General features: G+C 43.2%; 1 protein-coding gene across 1 annotated transcript; it reads right to left on the reverse strand.

Moving 5' to 3' along the window:
* Positions 1 to 442: 442 nt before the first annotated feature.
* Positions 443 to 24,910, reverse strand: c3h18orf21 (chromosome 3 C18orf21 homolog). Its single transcript, XM_037092817.1, has 5 exons — positions 24,528 to 24,910; positions 16,866 to 16,888; positions 15,876 to 16,096; positions 1,981 to 2,165; positions 443 to 1,646 (listed from the first exon to the last, which is right to left on the reverse strand). The coding sequence occupies exons 1-5, from the start codon at positions 24,620 to 24,622 to the stop codon at positions 1,481 to 1,483; spliced, it is 690 nt and encodes a 229-aa protein (XP_036948712.1). The 5' UTR covers positions 24,623 to 24,910; the 3' UTR covers positions 443 to 1,480.
* Between the last annotated feature and the right edge of the window lie 232 nt (positions 24,911 to 25,142).

Consider the following 25,142-nt stretch of genomic DNA (forward strand, 5'->3'; position numbering starts at 1 on the left):
GTCATTGCATTGCACAAAGGTTTTCTTCTTAAGAAGTTCTTTAAAAATCCTTACTGCAGCTGGATTTAATGGCATTTTACATCAATTTCTGCAGTAATTGACATAAAATCTGCAAGACATTTTTAATAGTGTTGAGGAAGCTACTTTGAAAGCATATAACTGAGCATTTGTAAATAAATAATCGATATACTTGTGACTAATTTACATTTAATATATTCAAGCTTTCCTTTCATGTCAAAAATTTGTTTCGGTAATACAATTCACAAAAACATAATTCCTTACTTAAATCACTACACATATATTAATATATTGACCGACCGGAAAACTACTGCAAAATGTAGGTAAATTACTAGTTTAATTACATGCATTTCATTACTCCCCTGCAGTCATTTTTAAGCACTCATCATCAACGCTCTCACAGAGTAAGAATGAACAGCGCAGCTTCACAGACCAGAAGGTTTTATTTCAGAGAATCACGGTGTAGGTGGAATATAAATGTGAGGTATTTCAGGATCCAAACACATACTGTACATCGAACAGCTAATGAAAAAACAGGCGGTACAAAATGCAGCAGATATATTCAAATTCTCGCTCACAACAGTAACCTTACAAAAGAAAATGTTAAAAGAAAATGTAAAGTCGCGACAACATTGATTGTCAGTAAGGTTTTAGGCGGATGTGCCTAATCAGTGTAAACATCAACTGATGAGTCCCATTTTAGATGATAATTATAAATAAAAATCAATGGTGACTGTGCACAGTTTCAAAATCATTTGTATGCGAGTACAAAAATACAACAGTGGCAACAGCATGTATACATACAGTTATGTCAAACTGTCATGTTTAGCCAAAGTCTTAAATGAATTCACACAGACACAGTCTCCCTACTGAGGAGGACAGAAAATAAGGAAATACAAAAGTTTTAACATTAAGTAGTATAAATACGAAATAGTTTTAGATATATTTAGTATATAAATGTATACTCGTAACTTTGGGGAGGGGGGGGGATCCGAAATGGAGACAGATATTGGCTTGTAAACCAGCTTGTCCTGCCTCAAACTCCACCTTAGAACCTGCGATCCTTCAGCCATTTGATGAATACTGAACAATTCCTCAATCGTTTCAATTTAAATAGCCTCCCCAGGTAAGGAGCTAACAAGAGGCGTGCGCTAAAGTAGGCAAAGGAAGCATTCTCCTCTGTCTGTCACGGCAGAAGATGCACTAACCCTGATTAAAAGACGAAATGGCCAGCCTGGTGCTCCCAGTTGTTGCATTCAGGTCACCCAGGAGCACCATTCCAAACAGCCCGGCAACAGCTGTGTTGGTGGGCAAACTGTAACCCTTCCCACACCGGCTCGGAAACCAAAGTTATTCTCTCAAGTTCCCCTTTAGCCTTTGGCGTAAACAGGTTACAACATGGGTCTAACCCCTTGTTTGTTTGTTTTTTTAAGAGTATACAGAAAGGCAAGTGAGTAGATACTCAAAGCGAGGAAAGAAAATCTTTCAAGCCCCCCTTCTTGCTGCCCTGAGTGTCCTCTCGCATGAGTATCTTGCTGAGACGCTGGACAACCCAATTTTTCGGTTTGGAGGAAGACTTGGATGATGAAGTTGAGCCTGTCCCTGAAGTGGTGGAGGAGGTGGAACCCCTGGAGAGAGAGAGAGAGAGAGAGTTGGGAAGGGATGGAAAAAAAGAGAAAGGGATGGAGTTAAGACACAGTAACTTGAGATTTTGTTGGTCGGCAGGAAATGTTCAACGTGTGCTGTCAACAAGCACATGATCTGTTAAACAGATACCAACACGTATTAGCTGGATGAGCTTCTCTTAATGCTGATCAAATGGAAATGTAATCATACAAATGTTCACACACCTGACACACCATACTTTCCAACACCCTTCCAAGTATAGTCAAGGAAGGTTATACAGTATCTTAAATGTTTAGCTCAGGGGATATTAATACCAGCCACCTTTAAATAACTCACCTCGGTGTATGAGAGGGTGTCTTGTCTTTGCCGGGGGTCTTTGGGGTGCCTCTGTTGGCGGACTGCGGGGTCTTGTGTTTCCCAGCGCTCGCCGGTGTGCCGTGGGTCTTAGCGAGGGCAGCGATAAAGTCTCTGTTCATTCCTTTGTGCCTGGATGTTGTATTGCAAGCGTGGCAGGTGGCCATCTGGGAAAAGGAGAGGGAAGGAAGATATTCATTAATATTGCATGCCCTGCATCTATATTCCTCTCATGCATAATGAGGTTTAGACCTGAAGGCACACAAGCCGCCTCCCCATAGGAATAATTTCCCAAATAATTGTGCAGGTTTTCTGAAAGGTCCTTGGAACAACTGTTACGTAACACCAACCAACCTATCTACAACTTGCACAAGCTTGTCTCATCGCAGTTATTCTTCATCGCACCCAGTTCAGCCACAGCTGTCTGTCTTTCTCTGGGACACGCCGGAGTTTGTCGTGACTTTGTGTGGACACTGATTGCAGTGACAGAATCACTCCGGGGACACGGGGAGCGGGACCGGCCGCGGTTGCGGCAGGAAAAAGAGCTGTAATGAGAAGTGCTCGTGAAGCCCTGGGTGACGCGGGCCGCCCTTAAGTCTCACCGACGTCAGACTCATCCTCACAGCTGAGGAATAATTCACGCTGGGGTAAAGGGAGCAAACTCATGACAGGGGAATCGGTCCCCTAACAGCTGAGGCTCTTTCCCATCGGCGCTGCCAAACATCCTGGCGATTTCCTTACCTTTGAATGTTTGTGCAGCTATGAAAATAACTGGATTAGTTCGAGCAGAATGGGAAACACCGGCTTAGCCTATGAGAGGGCAAGCTGGGACTGTTGCCATGCAGCTCCACCTATTCAGGGTACAGGAGCTATAACAGTCGTACGCCAACTTTTCATACATCTCTTTTTTTCTTTTTTTTTTTTTTTACCTATGGTTACCTTCCCACTTTACTGCGCCTTACGTGACAAATTCTAAGCAACTTCCTGGCCCAGATTACACAAGAGCCTATATAAGGCAAAGCGTTCACACACTGGTGGGAGTTACGAGAGCCAGCTGCTGGTTTATGAGATCCTCATGATTCAAGATAACAATTGGCATTCCAGACTCATGCCTGCCACTGTCTTGTGTCCCGAGTAATGTAATAAGCCTTAATCAGTAGGTTTAAAACCGCTGTAAGCCCTTATAAAGTTGCTTAACATCATTATGTGTGAGAAAAGGCTGTTTAAGTGTTACTAATTGTAAAAATAATTGTTTATAGAAGCATTAAAAACACTTTTATTGAGCCTCCAAACTTAAATCTTTACTAAGTTTTTGTTGCTTTAATAAGATTTATGCATTTTCTAGTGTTAATTATGCTTTTTAGCAGCTACCAGATCTCAGATGAAGACTTTTCTTTTTAAAAATTATAAGTAATCAGTCAATTAAAAACTGATCAAAAACAACTAACAACAATCATATAACAATCACTTTTTAAAAAAAAAAAAAAAAAAAAGCATTTAGCCGTTGCTCTTATTCAACTTCTGCTCAGTATTCATGACTAAGACGCCACCATCACATCCAGTGATGATAGCAATTTGGAGACAATCACATCATCCCAGCGATAAGCTGACCTTAAGTGCAAGATTAGTGAAAGGGAGCAGCTTGTTTCTCTGATTTCTAAACTAAGAGGCTTAAAGCAACACTAGCACAGGATAAAACTCTACTTTTTGTGCCTGCAGAATACTTTTCTCCCTGTTGGAAAGAAAAAAAAAAACAAAACAAAAATGATAAGGGGTATCAATTGACGACTCTTCTTCAACATTCCTCCAAGCCTTCAGTAACTCCCGTTAATGACACAAGACATCCAGAGTTGCACAAGGTTAAAAACTGGTCAGAACAGACCACCACTGCAGGGGTCAGCGAGTCTGAGGCGAGCTGTTGACAGTCCGGAATGCTGATGAGATGGAAAAACTCACCGACACGAAGGTAGCCATTTCAGATTCTGACAGGTGTCTGTTGAAGAGTTGGGTTTCGGAAAAAAAAAAGTACCAGGAGTACGGCGTTCCTCTTGCTTTCTACGTGACCGTGTGTGAAAGTGTTTACTTCATGAGGCTGCGCGTCCAGCTTTATACAGACCAAGCCCCAGCAACTCACCCACCCGTCTTTGCATAGGGGTGTGGCTCAAAAGGAGGACTGACCAATGCTCTGTCAAAAGGGTCGACTTATGTGTGTGAGGGGCGGCTGTTGCTCTGCTGCTGCTTTGTCAGTGGCGATGCCAAACTGGACTCATCTGGACATGCCGTTTGCAAACAACTATCACTACGTGGCATAAAGTCTGGACTTCAACTAAGCACGTCCAAACACTGTTAGAATCCAGAAAAAGAAAAAAACTGTTTCCACGTTGCTCTGCTCATGTTGTTCTGTATGCAAAATGATGTGACATGTTTCCCTTTTGTGAATAATATGTTCCTATTAAAACTAATAAAACCGAAATAACAGATTAAGACTAACACTGAATTAAGAGCTTTGAGACAATACAATGCAAACCAATGTGGTAATCATAAGAAACACTTGCTGGGGGTAGTTTCTAACTTGTGTTATATGAAGTCATTTCCTCATGTTGTATTGGGATAGCTGACAAGGGAGGTCATCAGAGAACTCCCAGAACTGAGTATTGAATACATTTCAGCAATACAATCGTATCGACCTTTTCAAAAGTTGTTTTTGCTCAATAATTTCCAAATTGACACAGCAAGGTGTTCCGCAATCGAAACATCCAGTCATCTCTATGGATGGCATGAACATTACGTTTTGTGCCTCCAATGTTCCTGAGTTATAATGAACATGTAAGTGGTATAAAACCAATTTTTTTTTTAACTCCCAAAATAGGCAAGCCTCCATTTCAGCAATTGAGGCTTCACACTGAAAAGAACGTTTGGCAGAAATAGCCTCACAATCGTACTCATCGTCGTCCCTGAACTTGAAATAACCAGCTCGCCGACTGATTGCAATCGTTGTGTAACAAGAGGTCATTAACAACACAAAGCAGCTATGCTGATGAGGCAGATAGAGGCTTTTCTTGGTGTCTTCAGACATCAAGATGAATTAAAGGGGCTTTATATAACACTTTGTAGGAATTTAAGTGTATTAATCACTGTTTTATTGTAATCTGAACAATTAGTCCTCCCCTGTCTCTTGCCTGTGGCCGGTTTGAGCAAGTCGTTTAATGTCGCTGGACTGTGAATTTCTTTGTGAAGGACTCGGGTCAGATTTTCTGTGACAGTCCAAAGGATGTGACTTCATGCACGCTCCCGAGTGCCTCATCTCACTGCCTCCCTCTGCTCTGCTAAGAGAGAGCAACAGCAGATGTGATTCATTTAAAATGTGCTTTAATATTTAATATTACAAAGACATGGCAAACGATGTTATACTGACACCTCCGATTCTGGTCATATAGGTGACATAGTTGATTTCAGATCAGCAGAGAGAGTGGTGGTCTACAGTGGGTAGAGAGGATCTGGGGTCATATTATAGTATATAGCAGGAAACATCTATCCTGCTGCAGCATCATCAAGCCAAACATCGAATTCCTAATGTTTCCTTGGAGGATTAGCGATCGATAAATACGACTCATCTTCACAGTTCAAAAAGATCATGGTTGCCTGTCACAAATAGCAGTGGGAAAGCTAATTTAGTCATTTGTTGCGCTTAGAACATTTCTGTTTGAAAACAGACTCTAAAAACCTCAAACTGAGCCCCTGCATTCACAGACAAGAGACGTTTAAAAGAGACAAAAAAAAACCTTGACAAAAACACAGCAGACAAAATATTAAAATGAGATGGATTACTCCCTGTGTTTTGCTCTTTTAAAAGCTCTAAAAGGGGATTTCCACAGTGTGCTGGAAATTACTGGAAACAAGGGGCACCCATTAGCTCAGTTGGTAGTGTGGGTGTCCCATGTACAGAGGCTTTGTCCTCACAGCAGCAGCCTGGGGTTCAGGTCCCGGCCCGGGGCCCTTTGCTGCACGTCACCCCCCCCCCCCCCATCCTGTTTCCTGTCATCTCCGAAGCTGTCCTATCAATAAAGCCATACAAAGGCCAAAAAAGAAATTTGAAATGACTGGAAACCAGTCATTACCCCGAGGGAAATGTTGAACACTACAATGCTTTCATTCATGTGGAATGTAATATGGCTAAAATGCAAAACTCATCCTTTAAAGGACGCTTTTTTTTTTTTCCCTTTCAGACAAACCTCCCTCTAGTTATCAACTGTTGGCATAGTCAGAGAAAGGAAGTGGGATATGGAATCACTGTATTAAAATAGTTGCGCAGCTGGTGTAAAAATAACAAAATACCTGGACCTTCAACCCATTCCTGTTTACACGCCCCTATACATTTCAGCATTTTTTGAGGTGCTATGATGAGCGGTCTCGTCTCATTTCACACTCTGCACGCGCTTTATTGTTATTTAGAACTTTTCCATCGCCACATACCGCCTGTTATTTCCTGCGACAATAACCCAATTTCCTCCAGTAGATCATTAAAGTTTCATCTAATCAAATTTAAACAGGAAACTGGAGGCGAACACTCAAACAAAAGCCATTTGTTCCTCAGCTATAAATGCTGCTGTAACACATGCTGGAAGCGATCAGGGCTGTGGACATTTAGGGGACAGCCTAGATTTTCCTGGTCCGGACTCAGATGCGTATCCAATGATTGCCCAGGGGAAGAAGAAAAAAAAAAAAAAATGCATAGCGGAGTGGATCAAACACAGACAGACAGCTGGCTTCAGATGGATGTTTACAGCTACAGTGTCCTCATGCTGTTTATCTTCTTGCCCTCTAGTTACCACTAGTGGCCCCACTGTCATCAGCTGGCCGGCACTGAAGCACTGATACTGCGAGCTCAAAGCAATAGAGACCTTCACCTGGGTGTGCATGTGCACGTGCACGTTGGAGAGACTTATTAAAAATATGTCAACACAGAGAGGCTGCCCACTCCAAAACAGCGCAGACAATAAGGTCGCTGCAAGTCATGATAACGTGAAATGAAATCCGGCCGGTCACGTGTACCCGTCTAATTTACGCTAATCCTTTGACATGTAGTGTATGCACTTGGAGCGGGACACGTGAACCGGTGCCACAGAGAGATTTGATTTCCTCATCTTGGGCTGTTGATCCTTGCAGCAGACAGACCTGCACCGCGACCAGTCAAGCATATGGCAAGGAGGATAAACAACCACCTATACACAGCTGCGGGTGTGGGGGTATTAAGGGCGATTGTTTTTTTTTGCAGAAAGTAAAATTTCTGTTTGGAAAATCCAGTTTCGCCGTATGGTCGCCGGACAATAACATAAAACTAAAATCCACCAAACAGCAAACGCACAAATTACTAACCTGTGACACATGCACAGCATACACAGCCTTGACCTTTCATTCTACTCTCGTCCAGACAAAAAAAAAGCCTTTTTAGTTTCTTTACTTTCTTACGCCAAATGCCACAGGCAGCCGCAGCCACAGATACACTTGACCTTGATCACACACATACACACATATATCTCGCTTGTTTAGCTCTGGCATTCATGCGTGGTGCATTTAATGCCAGCGCCTTCTGTTCATCCCATAAATCATTAAAAAAGATGCAAGTGCAATCATATAAACCCTGTAACAGCCAGCTTATATGGCTGAAGTCTTCATACGAAGAGAGAACACACCAATCCTCCAATTTGCATGGTGACCGTGCAGTGAGGGGTTTGAGGCTGAAATCACCAGCAACTCTTTCATTAATAGGCTTTGACCTTTAAGACATGCATCCTAGTTACATTCACATGAATGAACAGGACTAATTAGTGGCATGTTTAAATGAGCAAAAAGCAGGAGGTAACTCAAAAATGTTCTAACTCTCAGCGAGGCGTGCAGTTAAGTGCTGTGCAGCTGAATCTGTGCCTAGCTGACTGTGTGCAACCCGATATTGTGGCAAAATGAAAACAAAGCGAAACACTTCTGAGGGTCTCTTGTGAAAATGTCTGAACTGATCAACATAGAGATCTTTGCTTCCTCTGTCTGAGACCTCCCAGGCTTTCTGAGCCACGCCGTCACATAAACATTCCCGAAACATACGTTTCTGCCGCCATGTGACGCGCATGCCTGTAGCCTGACATAACTCGCACACATAGCATTGGCCCCGAGAATTAGAGGGCAACGTGCATGAGAAATAGTGAAATGACACACTTGCACAGACACACAAACACATGCAGACCCACATAAATCAATTCAGCAAATGGACTCTTTCTTCTATTAATAGCCCCAGTTCCATAAATACCTCCCTTCCTGTCTTTCCCTCTGCTGCCAGAGGTCAGCTTTGGTTGATTAATTTGACCTATGCAGTACGATACCACCCCAGAGCGGGACGATGAGTGAAGTAACAGAGTTAGTGACATAATTAGGCGCCTGCGAGAGTCTATAAATTGAATATTAGCTTCGCAAAAGTTTGTGTGCCAATTTCGTTCAAAATGTCCGCATGCGTGTGCTCAAAAGCACAAATATCTGCACACAGTGTGTGTGAAAGTCATTTGAGAACACATCAATACAACACAATAAAGCCGAAAGCAGAAGAGCAGCTGGGGGATCAATATGAGGCAAGCTGTGATGGTGCAGGCAGCCACTTAGTCACACTGTCTGGAGGCAGGCTGCCCGGTAAATACACACACACACACACACACTTTCAAAAGAACATGTCATATCTGTTTCTCCCTTTCTTTGTGCCACTGTTGGTGGTGCTAAAGGTCGCACGTCATCCTGAAATTTCCGAGCAGGTCTGTCTCAAAACAAAGCAGAGCAAAGGCTTGAGGAAGGTATCCTCATTTTTTTTAATGAAAAGTCCCGCTCATCCTCAACAAGGAGGATTTATCCAGTTTATAAAAAAAGAACAGGTTATTCACGATGCTTGTGTGTTTCAGTAAATTCTTTTTGAGATGCTTATTGTTGAATGAACATCTCGTACTCATTCAATCAGCGATATCTCACTGGGACAAAAAGGTTATTTTACACATGCAATTGAATATGTTTATATAACTGTGAGAACATAAGTACATTACATGCACTAGTCACGTCGCTGTTCCTGAGCAATGGCATGGCAAAAAAAATTGACTGAAAATCAATTTTGCACAGTATGTCACAGTGAAGTCGACCCTCGACATTTGGGATATAAAATATCATGACTTCATCACAGACTTTCGTGTCAAGTTTTGTCGTAGTCATCATATAAATGAACAAGTAAAACAAAATATTTTTGGAGGCATTCGAGACATCACATTCTAGTCTTTGACACACATGTTTAACGCGTGCACATCAGTTTACAAAATGTCTTTGTCCTAAGGAGTCCACGCTCAGTTTTTTTGCATCTGGACCACGGGTGGACCAGCTGTGCTTCAGTTTGGTGCTTCTCTGCGCGCAAGTAGAGTTTTGGGGTCAAAAAAACAGCACAGCTTAGAGACCGATTTAGGATTTGGAGCTCCTCTGTGGCCATTTTAAGAGATAATTAAGGTGCACACATGGTGAGTGGATTAAAAGAGCAATATAGCAGTGAGTGAGGATCCAAAAACTGAACAGTGACGGTTTCCAACCCTTGACACCCGTGCCAGCTCACGGTGCGAATTGCCAAGTTCCAGAGTAGACTTTTAATAGTGGTGATGAGACTAAATGAAAAGAGGCTCAGAGGCTAACGGAGAGATGACATGCTGATGGGGTGCAGCATCAAGTTCTCTGGATACAGCGTTCACCCTGCTTGTGAGCTGGGTTACAACCACAATGACAGCGGAAAGCAGAAACTCCATCTATTCCTAGCCAAGGGTTTAGTGTGTGTGTGTGTGTGTGTGTGTGTGTAACCAGAGGAAACTAAAAACACATGCATTGTGATTATGTGTGTGTTACAGTGTGTAAGTTTCCGAGGTGGGGGGTAACCCTTTTGGCTGTCAGTCACTAAACTAGCTGTCATTGACTTGCCATGACTCCTACTGTATGTGTGTGTTGACGTGCTAAAAATGACTTCAGCACACACTGTGGTAAATCCCTGCGCACGTGAGAGATGACTGAGTGGTTCCGCTTCCCAGCAAGCCTCTGTTTGTATCTAAAAAGCTCGATGCCACCGCTACGGTTTCAGATTCCCTCCTGGCCTTCGTCTTCCCTAACACGTCCCCCTCGTGTAATCCCGTCACTCGCTCCACACCCTTGAGGTGTCAAAAACCCTCCAGTGGAGCTTTTCCTGTTCGCCGAGAGCTAACGGGCAAAGCACCAGACAGGCATCGCCGTCTCCTGTTTCCTGTCATCTCCTGGAGAGGCAAACCTCTCCGGCGACATTACTCCAGCAAAGATAAATATGACAGAGGGATGTGGTGAAGAGATAACCAAGAAAGGAAGGGAGGAAAGGAAAAAAGATGGAGATAATGTGAGGGGGAGGGGTTGATGAGTTGAGGTAAAAAATAAGTGAAAGCGCAGAAAAAAAAAAACCAGACAAATAGGGGATGAGAGGATGAGAGGTGGTCGGTGAGGTCAAGAAAAAAGCAATGACATAAATTACAAAGAGAGGTTGGACTCGTGTCAGCACCACACGCCTCTTCTGGGAAAGGGAAGGCTTCTTCAACCACTCATGGTCTATTCATTTTTTGTTTTGTCATGTCTGGTTGATCTCTCAAGTGTTTTCAAAGAACTGCATTGTGACTGCACATTCAAACATGCCTATCCGCTTGTCTTGAAAGAGTAATGCTTCTGGGGAACTACCAGGTAGAACCACTAATCACTGACTTTAGGCACTGGGCGTAAATTCACCCCCCCCGAAACAGCATGAATGTATGTCGGGGAGGAGCCTGAGCTGAACCCTTTTTCTTCCTCCGACGAGCAACCCTGCTGGGATGTATAAATCTGGGCTCAAGGAGGGAGAACAGAAGAAACAAGGCGGAGGAGAATGCTCCATCCTTCGCTCCATTTAGGGTCTCCGTCTCGGTTGTGGGGCAACAATCCAACTGATTTCCATAACCGCTGCTAGATAACCTGCCCAGCATGCATAAACATACCTGATTTATAATACTTCTGAGACACAACTTCACAGGGCTGAGGAGAGCAAATCACAAGCTGGAACCCACCCTGAGGGCGGCGCATACATACATCCCAAAGGGAGAGCTATATGGTGTGAAATGTAGGGGGATTTACACCCTGGAGTATAAATACTGCACTCCACTCATGTGTTTGTGTGCGAAGATACATCGGCTGGTCACGTGTTTCACATTCACATGTCCGTCTGATGTTTTTATGCCTGTATCTTTGTTTAGATGGTGATGTATCGCATGTGTTTGAGTCTATGCTTCACTGATGAAAGCCCATGCATGTGCAATATCACAAAATGTGTGTCTGTGGCATTATCGGCGACTGTGGGCAAAATCCCAGGTGGTGCACAGTTAGTGTTAGTGTTCTAAATAACCCTGTAGTGATTTGCCAGAGCTTACGTGACCGACTCTGTCTTCAGCTCCAAGTAAACTGTTACTATGGCCGAACAAAGTAAAGGCGATGGAACTGCCAACTAACTTGCGTCACACACAACACATTCTTTGGATCTCTGGGAAATGAGGTCCAAAAACGCATACAAATATCAGTGAGGTCAAAGACAATAAAACAGAGAGCCTTGAGAAGTTGCTAAGCCTGACTAATCATGACATGAATGAAACCCTTAATACATTATCTTGCGAACATCTCTGCCTGAGTCATTTCAGATAGGTTTTCATCAAGTGATGGTGGTTCTTTGAGGGCCCTGAGCAGGCCAATGCTCGGCTGTCGGCCAATGCCGGGGCTGTCAGCGAGCCTCGCTGGCACTAGTCAAGCGTCGAGCTACCACTGAAACTAGCTGGCTCCTGTCCGCCATTGTGGGTGGCTTTTTGGCTGGCTGAGCGTGTCCAATAGGTGGCCGAGCCCGTCGCTGAAAGAAGTAACTCCGACCGACTGTTCAGCAAAGTGAATCGATGCACAAGTAGAGAAACGGAAAAAGGAATGGAAAGCCATGCATGATTTCACCCTTATGCTACACCTTTACCTTTTTGCAACTTTTTAACAGACATATTCTCGATTTGAAGTTGGTATATTAGCGGGTGGGTGGAAAATGCTTTATCGTGACAACAGCATGTGAGACTTCCAGTTTCCCGTTTTTAAAGGAACGCATACAGACTTCCGCCACCTGATGGTATAGAGAGGTACTTCCTCTCACACAGGTGCAGAATGCAGGCGAGTGGCGTTGCAACAGTCTACCTCCAGCGCTATTTTCACTCACTAGAGGTTGAAAGATTTAATGAATGCAATGTGACCAGGGGAAGCTACTTACACCAATCTGAATATGCGACTATAACAACAACTCTCCCTTAAGAGCAACATCCCAGAATTGTTTTGACACCTGGATGAGCACTGGGAACACAAACACAGATGTGTGCATCTAAAAATACTCGCACCTCGTTTTAAATAAACATCTGTGCAAAACGGCCACGCACGTGCCGCTGAATTTATATGACAGCCTGTCCCGGTTGTTTCTCTAATAAATCGTCCACTCCTTCCTGTGTGTGTCACATCACTGACAGAAAGAAGAGCAGAACTGTGTTTACACAGCCATGACACTCATCTTTGGCACACTGAAATAAAACAATAAAATGATGATACAAAAACAGATTCAGGGCACATGGTCACTGTGACACCTTATCTAACTCTATCTAACAAGCCTGAATACAATTAACAGCAGCATATTCTGAAAAGGCCAACTGGAAGGAGTTTAAAAACATTTCGTCCATTACATCTAATTCTCCCATTATCCTAACTGTGACCCCACATTTGTATCTCTAAAGAGAAGCAGTGTGGATCCTTATCTCTTTATTCAGGCTCTTGTGCAGTGGCCCTCTCCCTGTCAGGGCTGTTGTGCTCTGTTCATCAGCATGAAGCCAGAAGGCAACAACAAAAAAAAAAAAGCAAAGCTGCCTAAATTCCTCCTCTTATCTCACCGCTCCACCACTCTGCATTTTAAGGGTATCGCCTCGCTATCACCCTTCTGCCCAGCACAGGTGTATGTCGCCTCGCATACGTGGCTTGATTCGTTACCCCTTAAACCTCCGGGATATGACAGGAGAGTGACCGTGAAAACGGGGTAAAAATACCTCAGAGGACATACTCGGGGTGTATTGGTTTACTAGGGAGTCTCGTGATGAACAGGCATCAACATTCGCCATCTTGACCAGAACACTGTTGACAAACATGTAAGAGGAGAGGTGCACGTTCACGGCTTAGTGTTCCTCAGGGCAGAACACACAACAAAGTTATGTTTGGCTAAGAGCGATGCACCAGCTACGAGTTGCACAGCCGTGCAACTCTAGGTAGTTGAAAACTAAAATATTTTAACTCAATGAATGTCTTACCTAGGAAAGACTAGACTAGTCATGCATAAATTGCTAACTAGGACACATCTGAAGTTCCATTCAATCAAAAGCTGCCAACTGCAACAGGAAGTCACATAGTAGTATCATGTGCTGTAACAAAGTGGAAAACATAATAGCTTTAGGGAGCTGAAAGATATATCAAACTTAACTGCCAGTCCTTTATAAATTGAGATATCATTTTGCTTTATTCATATGAAAACAAAGATACAATGATTTGTCTTTAGAGTAGGTAGTATGTACGAGTTAGAGGTCAGATATTGTAGGAAGTGAGATTTTGCTGTCTTTTCTGATCATAAAGCAGGTCTAGTTGGTATATGAATACTAGGAAAGCATAGAGTCACAATCCTTGGAAGTATTAACCTCCGGGACTTACGTAAGTTTGTGATGTCCCAACTGTTCAATCACCACCTTCAGTCAGTTGTTACAAAGACCGACAGAGCTGATGCCATAAGAAGAAAAACAGTGGGTGGTGCCAGCTCAAGCCTGCAAGAGCAGACCAATCTGAGCACATTTGGGTTTTTTTTAAGGCACTACAGAGTGCTTAGATAGAGGGTGAATCGAGGTGCTGCAGCAAAGGACAGCATAGGGAAAAATGTCATTTTTGAACATCAAAGCATGTAAACCTATTCCAGTGTGAAAAGTGTGAACTGAAAGATTTGCAAAATATGGGACCTTTAAGAGGGAGATATATATGTCATATTAACACTAACCTAAATAACATTATTTAACCTTTAACTCTAATTTCAATGGCATATAGTTCATCGTGACATTCTTTTCAGCTCAGATGTGTGGACCACTTACCTCTTTTACTATTTAACCCAAATGAGGGATATATTAGCAAGCGGACATTAGCATTAATTCAGTCCAATAGCTACATAACACTTACACCTGGCAGTTAGTAGCTGTGAAGATTTACAAACAACTAATCTCTACTTACTAATAGCTTAATGCAGTGCAACCCATTTCAATTTCAATGATGTATAAAAATCTGATGACTTATAATTGGATGCCATTTGAGTGCGGTTTTCTTCTACAAAGTCTGTGTGACATGAAACCAGACAGCGAATATGTATAATTATCCAAAAGATTTCGGGAGGATACCATTAAGCTGTCAGCAGACTTCACAATTAAATCATGTTTAATCAAATCTATGTTGGTGGAGCTCTGATGGAGTTTCTGTTGCAGTGGAATGTTGCTATTATTCTTAGGACTATATCTACATTCTCCTATCTTAGAAGAATTCAGGTATGTTTTAGACCTTAAATCCATGTTAATATTCTCTCATGTTGCTTTCGGGCAGAAGTAGAACAGGAAGGGGCACGCGGCCACCTCTGCACGCAAAAATCGTATAACAAGACGACAACTTTTCCCCCCGGCAGTTTGTCATTTGGCTTCTCCTGTTCACCTTACTTATCTGCCTTCCACCTTCCTGCTTCTTTATTCACCCTCTCTGTTCCACTCCCTTCTGTTATTCTCCTCCACTTCTCTCACAACCTTTTGGTGTGCCTGCTCTTTGTCCCTCTCTCAATCTCTGTCTTCCTCTTTGCCCTCGCCGTCAACAGATGTAGAGTGGAGAGAGGGTTCAGAGAGGGTTCAGAGAGCCGCGCGCAGTGAATACCTGCATACTAAATGCACCCAACAAGATTTTAATGAGGCAGCAGCATTTCCACTGGAGCTTCATTAGGCTGATGTCAGATCACTAGAGTGGCTCAGCGCCACCAACGGTTTCCCCATCTAAATGGGCTTATCAGTAGAGTGGGTGGGTGCTGGCCAAAATAAGCTTTCCATTTTGTCCCGGCCTGGTGCTATCCATTAAGAGGACAGACAAAAAGGACCACTAGAGCAATTTAGGGGGCTATGGGAGGGAGCGGGGTGAGTGTTGACAAAGCACTGTCAGGCAACATTAGTTCTGTTACAGTTCAGCTTAATGGGACCACTGTAAAGACGGCAATGATGAGTGGCGCACCATAATGAAACCAGGCGCTTTCTGCAGAATGAACACATTCATCTAACGACTGGAAACAATACATTAAGAGGCAACGTCAGGCCTGTTAAATCATAATAAATGATGCTGTGATGTGTTTCTGAACATCACAGAGAATTTCTTTGGTATCTCGCCGCCCTCATAAGAGGTCAACACCAGCTGAACTGAATGCGTTTAAGAAAAAATTGATTGGTTGATTAGAATTACACTACACAGTTTCCAAGATGGTATTATTCATAAATGCTAATACCAGCATCTGCTCTAGAAATCAAAATGAAGTCAGGGTGTAAAAGCCTACAGCAACTGCCCTGCTGCCCGTGCCTCTCCGTAGTTCTTTCACCCTATAACTAGCAGTACAATTCAGGCGTAGGTGTTTGTGAAAGGACAATATTCTGCAGTGCAGCACAACACACTACCAGGTCTATCGGGTTGTAGCATTTTGTTTTTCTCACCAGCACTGAAGAGGACCTTTGGAAACGATGCAGCAGGTTTTTCTGCACCAGGCTGAGTCGTTTGCCCCTGGCCCTCCGGCGCAGGACACTCTGCACCTTCGCCGATGGTCGTGGTTTGGGCCGCAGACGCATCCGGTGATTGTCAGGCTGCAGCCACTGATAACAGTTCGGACACACCAAGGTGCTCTGAAACGGACTGGAGGACTTACGCTTCGGGTGTGCTGAAGAGAGGACAGAAAAAGCCTGTAAGCTTATATGCTGGTGTGGATGTATATTTCTTTTCATCTCAATAATACCCAGGTAACTTAAGTGGTAGAAAGTGTATGAGGATCAGAATGCTGACAGTTTTCTGTGATTTCAAGCTAGCAAAGGGGATAGGAGATATATACTTAAGAAAGGTAAGTCAAAGAACAAATTTTAAATCACTTTTTTTAACAGCTCATTATTAAAACATCTGTATGACATATTCAGACAGGAAACCAAACCAAATTGCAATATATTGCAATTGCCGAGCAACATCTTGTTATTCTGTCTATTCTCTCGACAGCTACACTTCACAAGACCCTGTCAAATTAACCGTTTTTGGGACAAGCAATTAAATTCTCCAAATCACACCCTGAACATGTTTCTCTCTCTCAGGGAGCAACCCTTGTGTGATTTGGAGGAGAAAAGCCTTAACAGCCTCGCCGAATCGCACCGCTACCTATTGATGTGGTTTTGGCTGGCGCGGACCTGAGTGTGTGTTATTGTGTGTGTGTGTGTGTGTGTGTTTGATCCCACTAGGCAGTCTGCTTCAGACAGCTGGCTGACTCAGTGTATTTGGATGAGGGTTTAGGAAGGTTTATCAACCTTGACAAGCCGGCGACAAGGTCCTACTTACCACTGAATTCTGCTCTTTGTGGCTATTATTCACATCAGGGCATCACTGACGGGTACGTGAAATGAAAATAGAACAAAAAATCTGAAATAGAAAATGAGATGAGGACTCACCTTTGGAGTTTACAGACCCCTGCCTAGAAAGGAAAGAGAGGACACATTAGAGATATTAGACATTTTAAACATTTAAATTAAGTTTATTCATGTTCAGAACCATTTGCGGTGGAAAACACACAGTCAATTCAACACGCATATTCATTCATTTCAATATTCCCTATGCATTAGAGCTCCTAATTTCATTCTGGAACAATGTAAAGTGGTGAGGAAAAAGTACTTAGATAAACTTTGTGCCACATAGTCTTGGATTTAATCCATATTTTGAAAAAGACAAATTGCGTGATGGAAATCATGCAACTGGAAAAAAGCAAACAGGTCTCTCCCAAACAATATAGGGCAACCCTCCAAACCATTTCAATGGCGTGCCCCCCCCCCCCCCAACCCCAATAGAGCTGCCGCCAATGCCTAGGATGCCTCCAATGTTGGAACACTTGCGATGAGCTATTTGTGCAAACATTTTAACCAAGCCACTGCTAAGTCCTACTAAAATTAGCCCTGGGCTTAACTCGATGAAGGGAAATTTCCTGTCCGGCTGCACGTGTGGCAGGAACGGAGGGCTGCCTGTCTGTCTGTCTGTGCAGAGGGGGAGGTGGGGTCTGCGGGGTCGACTTTAATCCGGAGCTGACCCGCTGGCTGCTGCGACCGCCGTGACTGTGGCGTCTGGCAGCGTTGGTTTGTTGACGTTCTCCACTCGCGTTCTCAGCCGCCCCTTACGTGAGACCATGCATTATACTGTTGGATGATGTTGGATGCAGCTGGAGGGATGCCAGGGCGGAGAAGGATTTGCAACCTATCTGCCGTCACTCATCCCCACAGTCTGAGTCACTGTCCCTCGATCCCAGTGCAATTAAATAATCAGCGGCCGGATTAGACTGTCAGATTATATAGAAGCCCTGTCAGAGAATACTGGAAATGACGAGAAGCTGTTCAAGGTCGATGTGGTGGAATGTGACTCTGCAGAGGACTGATAATGACTCATGGGCCTTGAGAATCCCATGAAAAAAAAAAAAGTTTGCTGTTAACAAAACCACCTTACAGACTATGAACACATCTTTTGAGATGGTTGCTTCACTACTGATAATCAATCATTTATTTGGTGCACCTGACCACTGACGAATACATCCTGACTGCATAAAACTACACATTCCTCCTTGATTTGATGTACTGAAAAATAAATTTCTCCGACAAAGCTATAAACAGACCACTGTGACTCAAGTGTAGAGAAGCCGGATTCTTGGATTGTACTTCCCGCTGCTCCCCTGACTCACAGAAACCCTACACCGCAAAGATCTCTTCCACAGCGCTAATCTCATTAACATACTTGTCATGCATCTCCTTTTAAGCGCACAGTTAGTCATGGTGATGAACACTCGAGGTATGGGCCATACATACGAACTACTGACCAACTGGGAGATGCCATCAACAGAGATTTAGAAGATGCAAAAGGGTGGAGGGTAGCAGGGGGGGACATTATGTGTTGTAATGTAATAAAAGACAGAAGCACTGGCTGAGGCAGAGCACATGAAATGAAAAGCACGTTGAACATTTTATTGCCACCACCAGGGAACGCAGTGTGACTGCTGCCGTATTCTGAAAGAAACGTCACGATGCTCAGACATTTAGACAAAGCGGTCGGGCTCCGGTAGCGTCGTGGTCGGTGGCTAGACAATGAAACTGACTGCTGGGTATGTAAAGAGGGCATCAGGTGCCTCCCAGTCTAGAGCTCACTGCTGCTAGGTTGAGACATCTGCTGTTCCCACCACAAGACAAGACACAAAATATGAGGAAGTATGAGTTTATAAGGAGGCTGAGGGCGGAGAGGTCTCAAAAGGTTATAGTAGCAGGAAGGAAAGACAGATTTTTGGCAAACAAAACAATAGTAATGACTGTCAGATCACAGTGAAGATGGATGAGCAGTTGGGTGACAGGGTTCACTCAGTCAATTGGCAACTATTTTGATAGTTAACAAAAGATAAATTACTGATTGAAATCACATAAGGGATGGCGATAACGGTCTGTCTTTCAGTCAGTCAGTCTGCCACTTTGGTGCAGATTCTGCAGAGTATCTCAACAGATACTGGATGAAACGTACCGAAATGCTGTTAAGACATTCATGGTCCCAAGAAGATGTGTCCTACTAACTTTGCAGATGCACTGATTATTTATCGGGTGCAACCAAACAGTCGTATTTTTCACATGATCAGCTTTGTAGTCGGGATGGGCATATAAAGCAGAAATGCAATAGTCACTAGGAAATATTTGGCAATTATTTGAAGATCTACAGTCGTCCTCAAAATTATTCATACCCTTGCTGATTCTTGTGATTTTTTCATTTAGTGATGAAATAAATGCTTGTTTTCAAATTTGTGTTTTAGCTTCATGTGACCAACAATTGAAAGAATGACAACAATATAAAATAATTTTAAAAAATCATTTCTGGGGTATTTTATTAACGGAGTCCAAAAAAAATGCCATGTTCAAAATTATTCATACCCTAGTCCATCGTCTTTATTTAATAGTCAATGGCATAGCCTTTATTCTTTATGACTGCTTCCAGACGATTCTTGTACGTGTCCACAAGCTTCTTGCACGTCTCCTGTGGGATGTTGGCCCACTCTTCCTTGGCGAATGCCTCAAGCTGGGTCAGGTTGGTTGGTTTCCTTGCCATCACTCTGGTCTTCAAGTGATGCCACAAATTCTCAATTGGATTGAGGTCAGGACTTTGACTTGGCCATTCCAGGACACTGATGTCATTGTCCTTGAACCATTTCTTGACTACCTTGGCGGTGTGTTTAGGATCATTGTCTTGCTGGTACATCCAGTTTTGGCCAAGCTTGAGTTTTTCAGCAGATTCCTTGACATTTTCATCAAGTATCCTGATATAATCCTCCTTTTTCATGATACCTTGGACCTTGACGAGATTGCCTGTGCCACTGGAAGAGAAACATCCCCACAGCATTATGCTTCCACCACCATACTTGACAGTGGGCACAGTGTTCTTTGGTCTATAGGCTTCTCCTTTCTTCCTCCAGACATACTGGGTATCCATATGGCCAAATAACTCCAGTTTTGTCTCATCAGACCACAGGATGGTTGACCAAAAGCTGGGATCTTGCTTCAGATGACCTCTACAAAAGGCCAGGCAAGCTACCAGATGTTTTTTCCTGAGCAGCGGCGTCTTCCGAGGTTTACGTCCATGGAGACCTCCTCTGTGCAAAACTCGCTCAATGGTGGACCGTGACACCTTTGTCCCTGTCTGCTCAAGGGTTTGAATTAGGGCCTTGGTTGTGGTCCGTGGGTTGGTGTTGACCTCTCGGCAGATTCTCCTGGCAAGTTTGGGGGACACCTTACACTTTCGGCCACGCCCACTGAGGTTTTTGACAGTGTTGAACCTCTTGTGCTTGTTGATGATGCTCTGGACGGTTGAGACAGGGACACCATACTGCTTGGAAATGGCCTTGTAACCCTTTCCTTCACTGTGGGCCTGCACAAGATGCTGATGCAGGTCCTCACTGAGCTCCTTCTTCTTTACCATGATGACCAGAGATTAACAATGACCTGAACACTTTCCCACTATTTATACTCTTCTGGAAAGATGCTATTTTTTTAACCTTGTTTAACATTTGGTCAACAAAAAAGGTATTCATTCCAATGAGACATCATGAAATAACTTTGGGACAAAGATGAACACATTTGGGACATTTTTGTTGAGATATTGCCAGGGGTATGAATAATTTTGAACATGGCATTTTTTGGTAATCCGACAATAAAATACCCATGAATTTAAGAGTTTCTTGAATTGTGTATTGTTGTCGTTCTTTCACTTGTTGGTCACATATAATTCATAAACAAACGTGACAAAAATGCATTAGTTTCATCGCAAAAATAAAAAAATCACAAAATTAACAAGGGTATGAATAATTTTGAGGACGACTGTATATCTATGCACTGTAGCACATAGCAGCACAGACTTCTTCTGACCTCGTACTGAAAAGACCGTGTAACACATGTTTCACCAGAGCCTGATATAATAACGATATTCTACCAAGGCCTGTAATAGTTTCCAGACGCCAGAAAAACAATAAACAATGGGAAATATGTTTTTTCAGACAAATCCATAGTCTCATGAACTATCCAGATTTTTTTTATTCAATGACTATACAAATATTCGACAATCATGATCCATCCCTACTTTTTACAGGTACTCTTGGTTAGGACAGCACCAGGATTGAAAAACACTGCACTAGACTAAGATGCTAAAGTAAATAAAGACATATTCGAATAAGTCATGTTAGCATTGTCGCTCTCTGTGCAGCCTCAGAGCCAGTAGCATGTTTCAGAATTTTGGGTAGATAAACACTGACATTTGACAATCAGTTGACAGAAAAATTGAAAACCAAGATAGCAGTCACAGCTAGAGGCGGACTACGTGGCCAAAAAAATAATATCACAATCTTTTTTTCTCACTTTTGGCATGCCCTGTTGACTAAAGGCAGACTTGACATAACCTATAAATTCTCAATTCGCAGTATTTAAAAACACATCGTTTCATTACAGATAGTTCATTTTTGGTACAAGCTCCTCATCGGCCATGCTGCTAGTTATAAATCACAACGCACTGCTCAGAATTCTTCAGCCCGATGAAGAACTGGATGAAGTAATTTGTCCCATAAGCAGAGCCATCCAGCTGACCTCATCAGTCAGCTGGTTTGGTCATGTAGAGCGGATCTGCTCATCAGTGATGTTATGTGGCGTTTGGAAGCAGAAATAAGGGGACATAAAACACCATACTAAATGCAATTTGTTTGAAAAATAGATTGTTGATTGATCACAATCTAAAAATTGTCAGATCCGCCCACCCCTATACACAGCCTGTGTTTCAATCAGCGCTTGTCCAACAAACGCCTCCACTTACATCAGCGCTCCAGTACCACCAGCTGATAATGGATAATCACTGACATATTATTACCGGCACAGACGAGATTCCAGTCTCTGTGAAGACATTTTTTTTACAGAAAATAAACGCAGAACAAAAGCACTCGAGGCTGATTAAAAGCAGAGCCGCCGTGACACTGTTTGTCCGGCAGACATCCTGCATATTTTAGTTATCAGCACACTCAGTAAAGCTCCAGTTACCAGACACTCGACTACGATGATGAACTTATTGGAAAACAGCTTCACTTGTCTGGCAACGTGAGCCACAATAAACTGACGTCAGCTCGCACACAAGGACAAAAGCAAACACACGGAACAGGCGGTTTCACTAGAAACACTCTGAAAACCCCAGTTACACAAACATGCACACACATATAAAAAGAGATTAATATAATGTCATAATGGCTTTAACCAAAAGTCAATATTGATACGCTTTACTGAAACAACGGGCAACAATCGCGGGCAAAACCAACCGGCAACGTGATGCAAGCGCTCACACAAACACATTCAGTCATCATCGGCCTGACAGGAGGCGAAGACAGCGGCAGAAGGCAGTAACACGATCTCCGGCAAATATGTGTAGTAGCGTATGAGTACTGACACGCACCCACGATACATACACACCAGTGACGCATGCCCGAAAACCAATAACCGGAGCAGCGAAGACAGTAGGAAAACCCACAGAAGAAAACAGAGAGACAGTTGCGGTTCATTAGGGCTAAAACCCATCACTGACACACACCGACCACGAGTGCCAGTTATCTGAGTGGATGCTGGTAAAAAGATTTCCCTTTCCCCTCAGTTAACTCATCAAGCGTGTGTCCAAGACCTCAATCTGAAACATTTATCCTCAACAATAATTTCCCCCAAAGTATGTCCTCTTTATTATCGCTCTGGCTGAAGATCAAATTCAGCAGTCAATTAGCTCATCACATTTGGTGTCAATTTTGGCTGCGGCCATTAATTACAGTCTCCTCTGCCAGGCATTTTGGCATGAAACCGACAAGGTCTAATAGCCAGTGGTCCAAAAGCTCAGATTCATGCCTTGCCTGCTGGACAGCTGGTCAAAGTTAAACGCGGTCAAAATGTTTCTCCGCAACCGCAGCTCGTCATAGCCAGGGAATCTGGGGAACAGATCAATGCATCAGGGCAGCAGAGGACTCACGCACGCATCCGTAAAACGAGCCTGATTTGGGGTTGCGCTATTAGAACCTCTGTTTTTGTTTCCGTGCATGGCTCTTGCCCACAAGTTTCCTGGCTCAGGTGGGGGCGAACACAAGCCGGCGGATACGGCGACGTGGCTGGAACCCAACGCAAACACAAGCCACAAGAGTCCACACTTTAACACACTTTGAACTTGCAAATACAAAGACAACGATGATAAAGAAACTTTATGCACACGGAACAGTACACCTGCAAGGGCGCAGCGCCTTCGTGCAACACAATCTCATTCTTCCTCACTCGCGCTGACTAAGGCTTAAGAGGATTTCTCCTGAAATTACTTCTGGCTTTCACTTTCCACACAATAAGGCAATCACCACTGTGTGGGATACGCCATCAGAGGGAAACGGAATGAATTCCTCTTTTGGCAAATGCAAGAAAACCAAAGCAGTGAACTGTAAACGATGAAGCAAATAAGAAACTGGCATTAATTACTATTGCGTTTCATTTCAACAGCAACAGAAAGACTTGACTACAGGAGACTAATTAGATAAAGGCGGCTGGTACGTTTGAAAACTCTGTATAGGTCCCTTTGATAGCTACGCAACCGATACGGGAGAGGAGACGAGGCTTACAGACTGTCTTGCTCTCCTACGCCATTATTAGAGGGACTATTCTCTTCAATAAAATCAACTCCACTGAAGCTGCGTAAGACTGAGTGACAGTCAGGTTAAACTGAATTCATTAGATACACCAGCTCGCACATGCTGCACAAACTTGACCTTTACAGCTACACATGAGCAACCATTGGACACAGCTGGCTTGCGTCCAGCTTTGAGAATAAGAAGCACAAATTAATATTCAACAACAAACAAAACACAATCACAACTGTGGCTTCACTAACGACTCCTATTCACAGACAAGGTTTTTTTGTTTTTTTTTTTGAAAGCACTGACAAGCAAGCAATGATAGAATTTCTGTCGGCATGAGGGTGAACAGTGACTAAATTTTAGTTTTGAGGTAAACTGTTCCTTTAATATATCTCAAAACACCTGTAAAGCAAGCCAGTCATTCAGAACATGCTGACGACGTTTTATTTTAAGTCAAACGTGTCATTTTTCATTATTCCTTTAAATTACTGACTAGGCCTCAAACATTTGTTCTGTGTCTTGGTGGATGTCTTCTATATCTGCGAGGTCAACATTTTGTTTCATAAGAGCTGAACTTGTGAGCTTGTCAAATTTAAGATTCAGTCAGGATGTAAAGTCTCTCCAAAGTGACTGTTTATATACTAACATCCACAATATAAAACAACATTGCTATGTTTTTTTTTTCCTCTGTTGGGCTGCTTAAAGCATCTGGAGAACTCTCCTGGACAAACTCATGTCACAGTGTAAAGGTGTCATTAAAAAGTCGCTACCTTCCCTTTTCGTCATCACAGGAAGTCGACCGTTAACACTGGTCGAGCTCCGCCACCTAGCGCCGACATGCTGCTATTACAACAATACAAGGACAGGGAAGACACTCGACGGTACATGTAGGGTTTAAAACAAAGTATCTTACAGGAGGAACCTTGACAGCTCCGGGCATGTTTCTTTGTACAGCAGAGATGCGTTTAACATGAAGTTGGACGATTTTTCTTCACCAAAGGACTGCATTTTTTTTCTCGGACAGGGCGCCGGTGCGACTCGTGGGAAAACTGGAGCTCCTCTGCAATTCCGCGTTTAAACTTCTTCCGTACAAACTTAAATTGACGAATGAAGTGAGACTGGTGTTTAAAAAGAGGTTCGCACACACAGTGCTGGGGCTGCGTAGGGCGAAAAGGGGTTAAAAGTGTGTTAATTTTAATCCAGAGAGACGCTTGGTTAACTGGCCGTTGCGACGCGAAATGAAATCCACGTTGGGTCGCGAGGTTATGACGTCGCGTGCGGTGCGTTGTGGGAAGTCGAGTGAGGCAGAGGCACTGCGGAGCGGCTGTGCGTTTCAGTCGTTAGAGTTAAGGGAAAAGTATAAAATAAATAAATAAATAAATAACTAAAATAAAATAAAACACATTGAAGTGCGTAGGTTCATTTATTCATATTAAAAACGATTTAAGATAAACTTTTTTTAACACTTTGTTGGCTTGGGAATGTGGGAAAAGGTTACGTTCAGCAGCAGGCTGGATTCTATAGGCTA

The sequence above is a fragment of the Acanthopagrus latus genome, chromosome 3 (assembly GCF_904848185.1).
Source record: "Acanthopagrus latus isolate v.2019 chromosome 3, fAcaLat1.1, whole genome shotgun sequence".
Classification (NCBI taxonomy): domain Eukaryota; kingdom Metazoa; phylum Chordata; class Actinopteri; order Spariformes; family Sparidae; genus Acanthopagrus; species Acanthopagrus latus.

What these genes read in the sequence shown, in the direction of transcription:
- c3h18orf21 (XM_037092817.1), bottom strand. Translation starts at nt 24,622, where the DNA reads ATGCAGTCCTTTGGTGAAGAAAAATCGTCCAACTTCATGTTAAACGCA. An exon ending in GGGGTCTGTAAACTCCAAAG is followed by an intron (nt 16,097 to 16,865) that starts GTGAGTCCTCAT and finishes TCCTCTCTTCAG; the next exon opens with CACACCCGAAGCGTAAGTCC. An exon ending in ACACCCTCTCATACACCGAG is followed by an intron (nt 1,647 to 1,980) that starts GTGAGTTATTTA and finishes CTCTCTCTCCAG; the next exon opens with GGGTTCCACCTCCTCCACCA.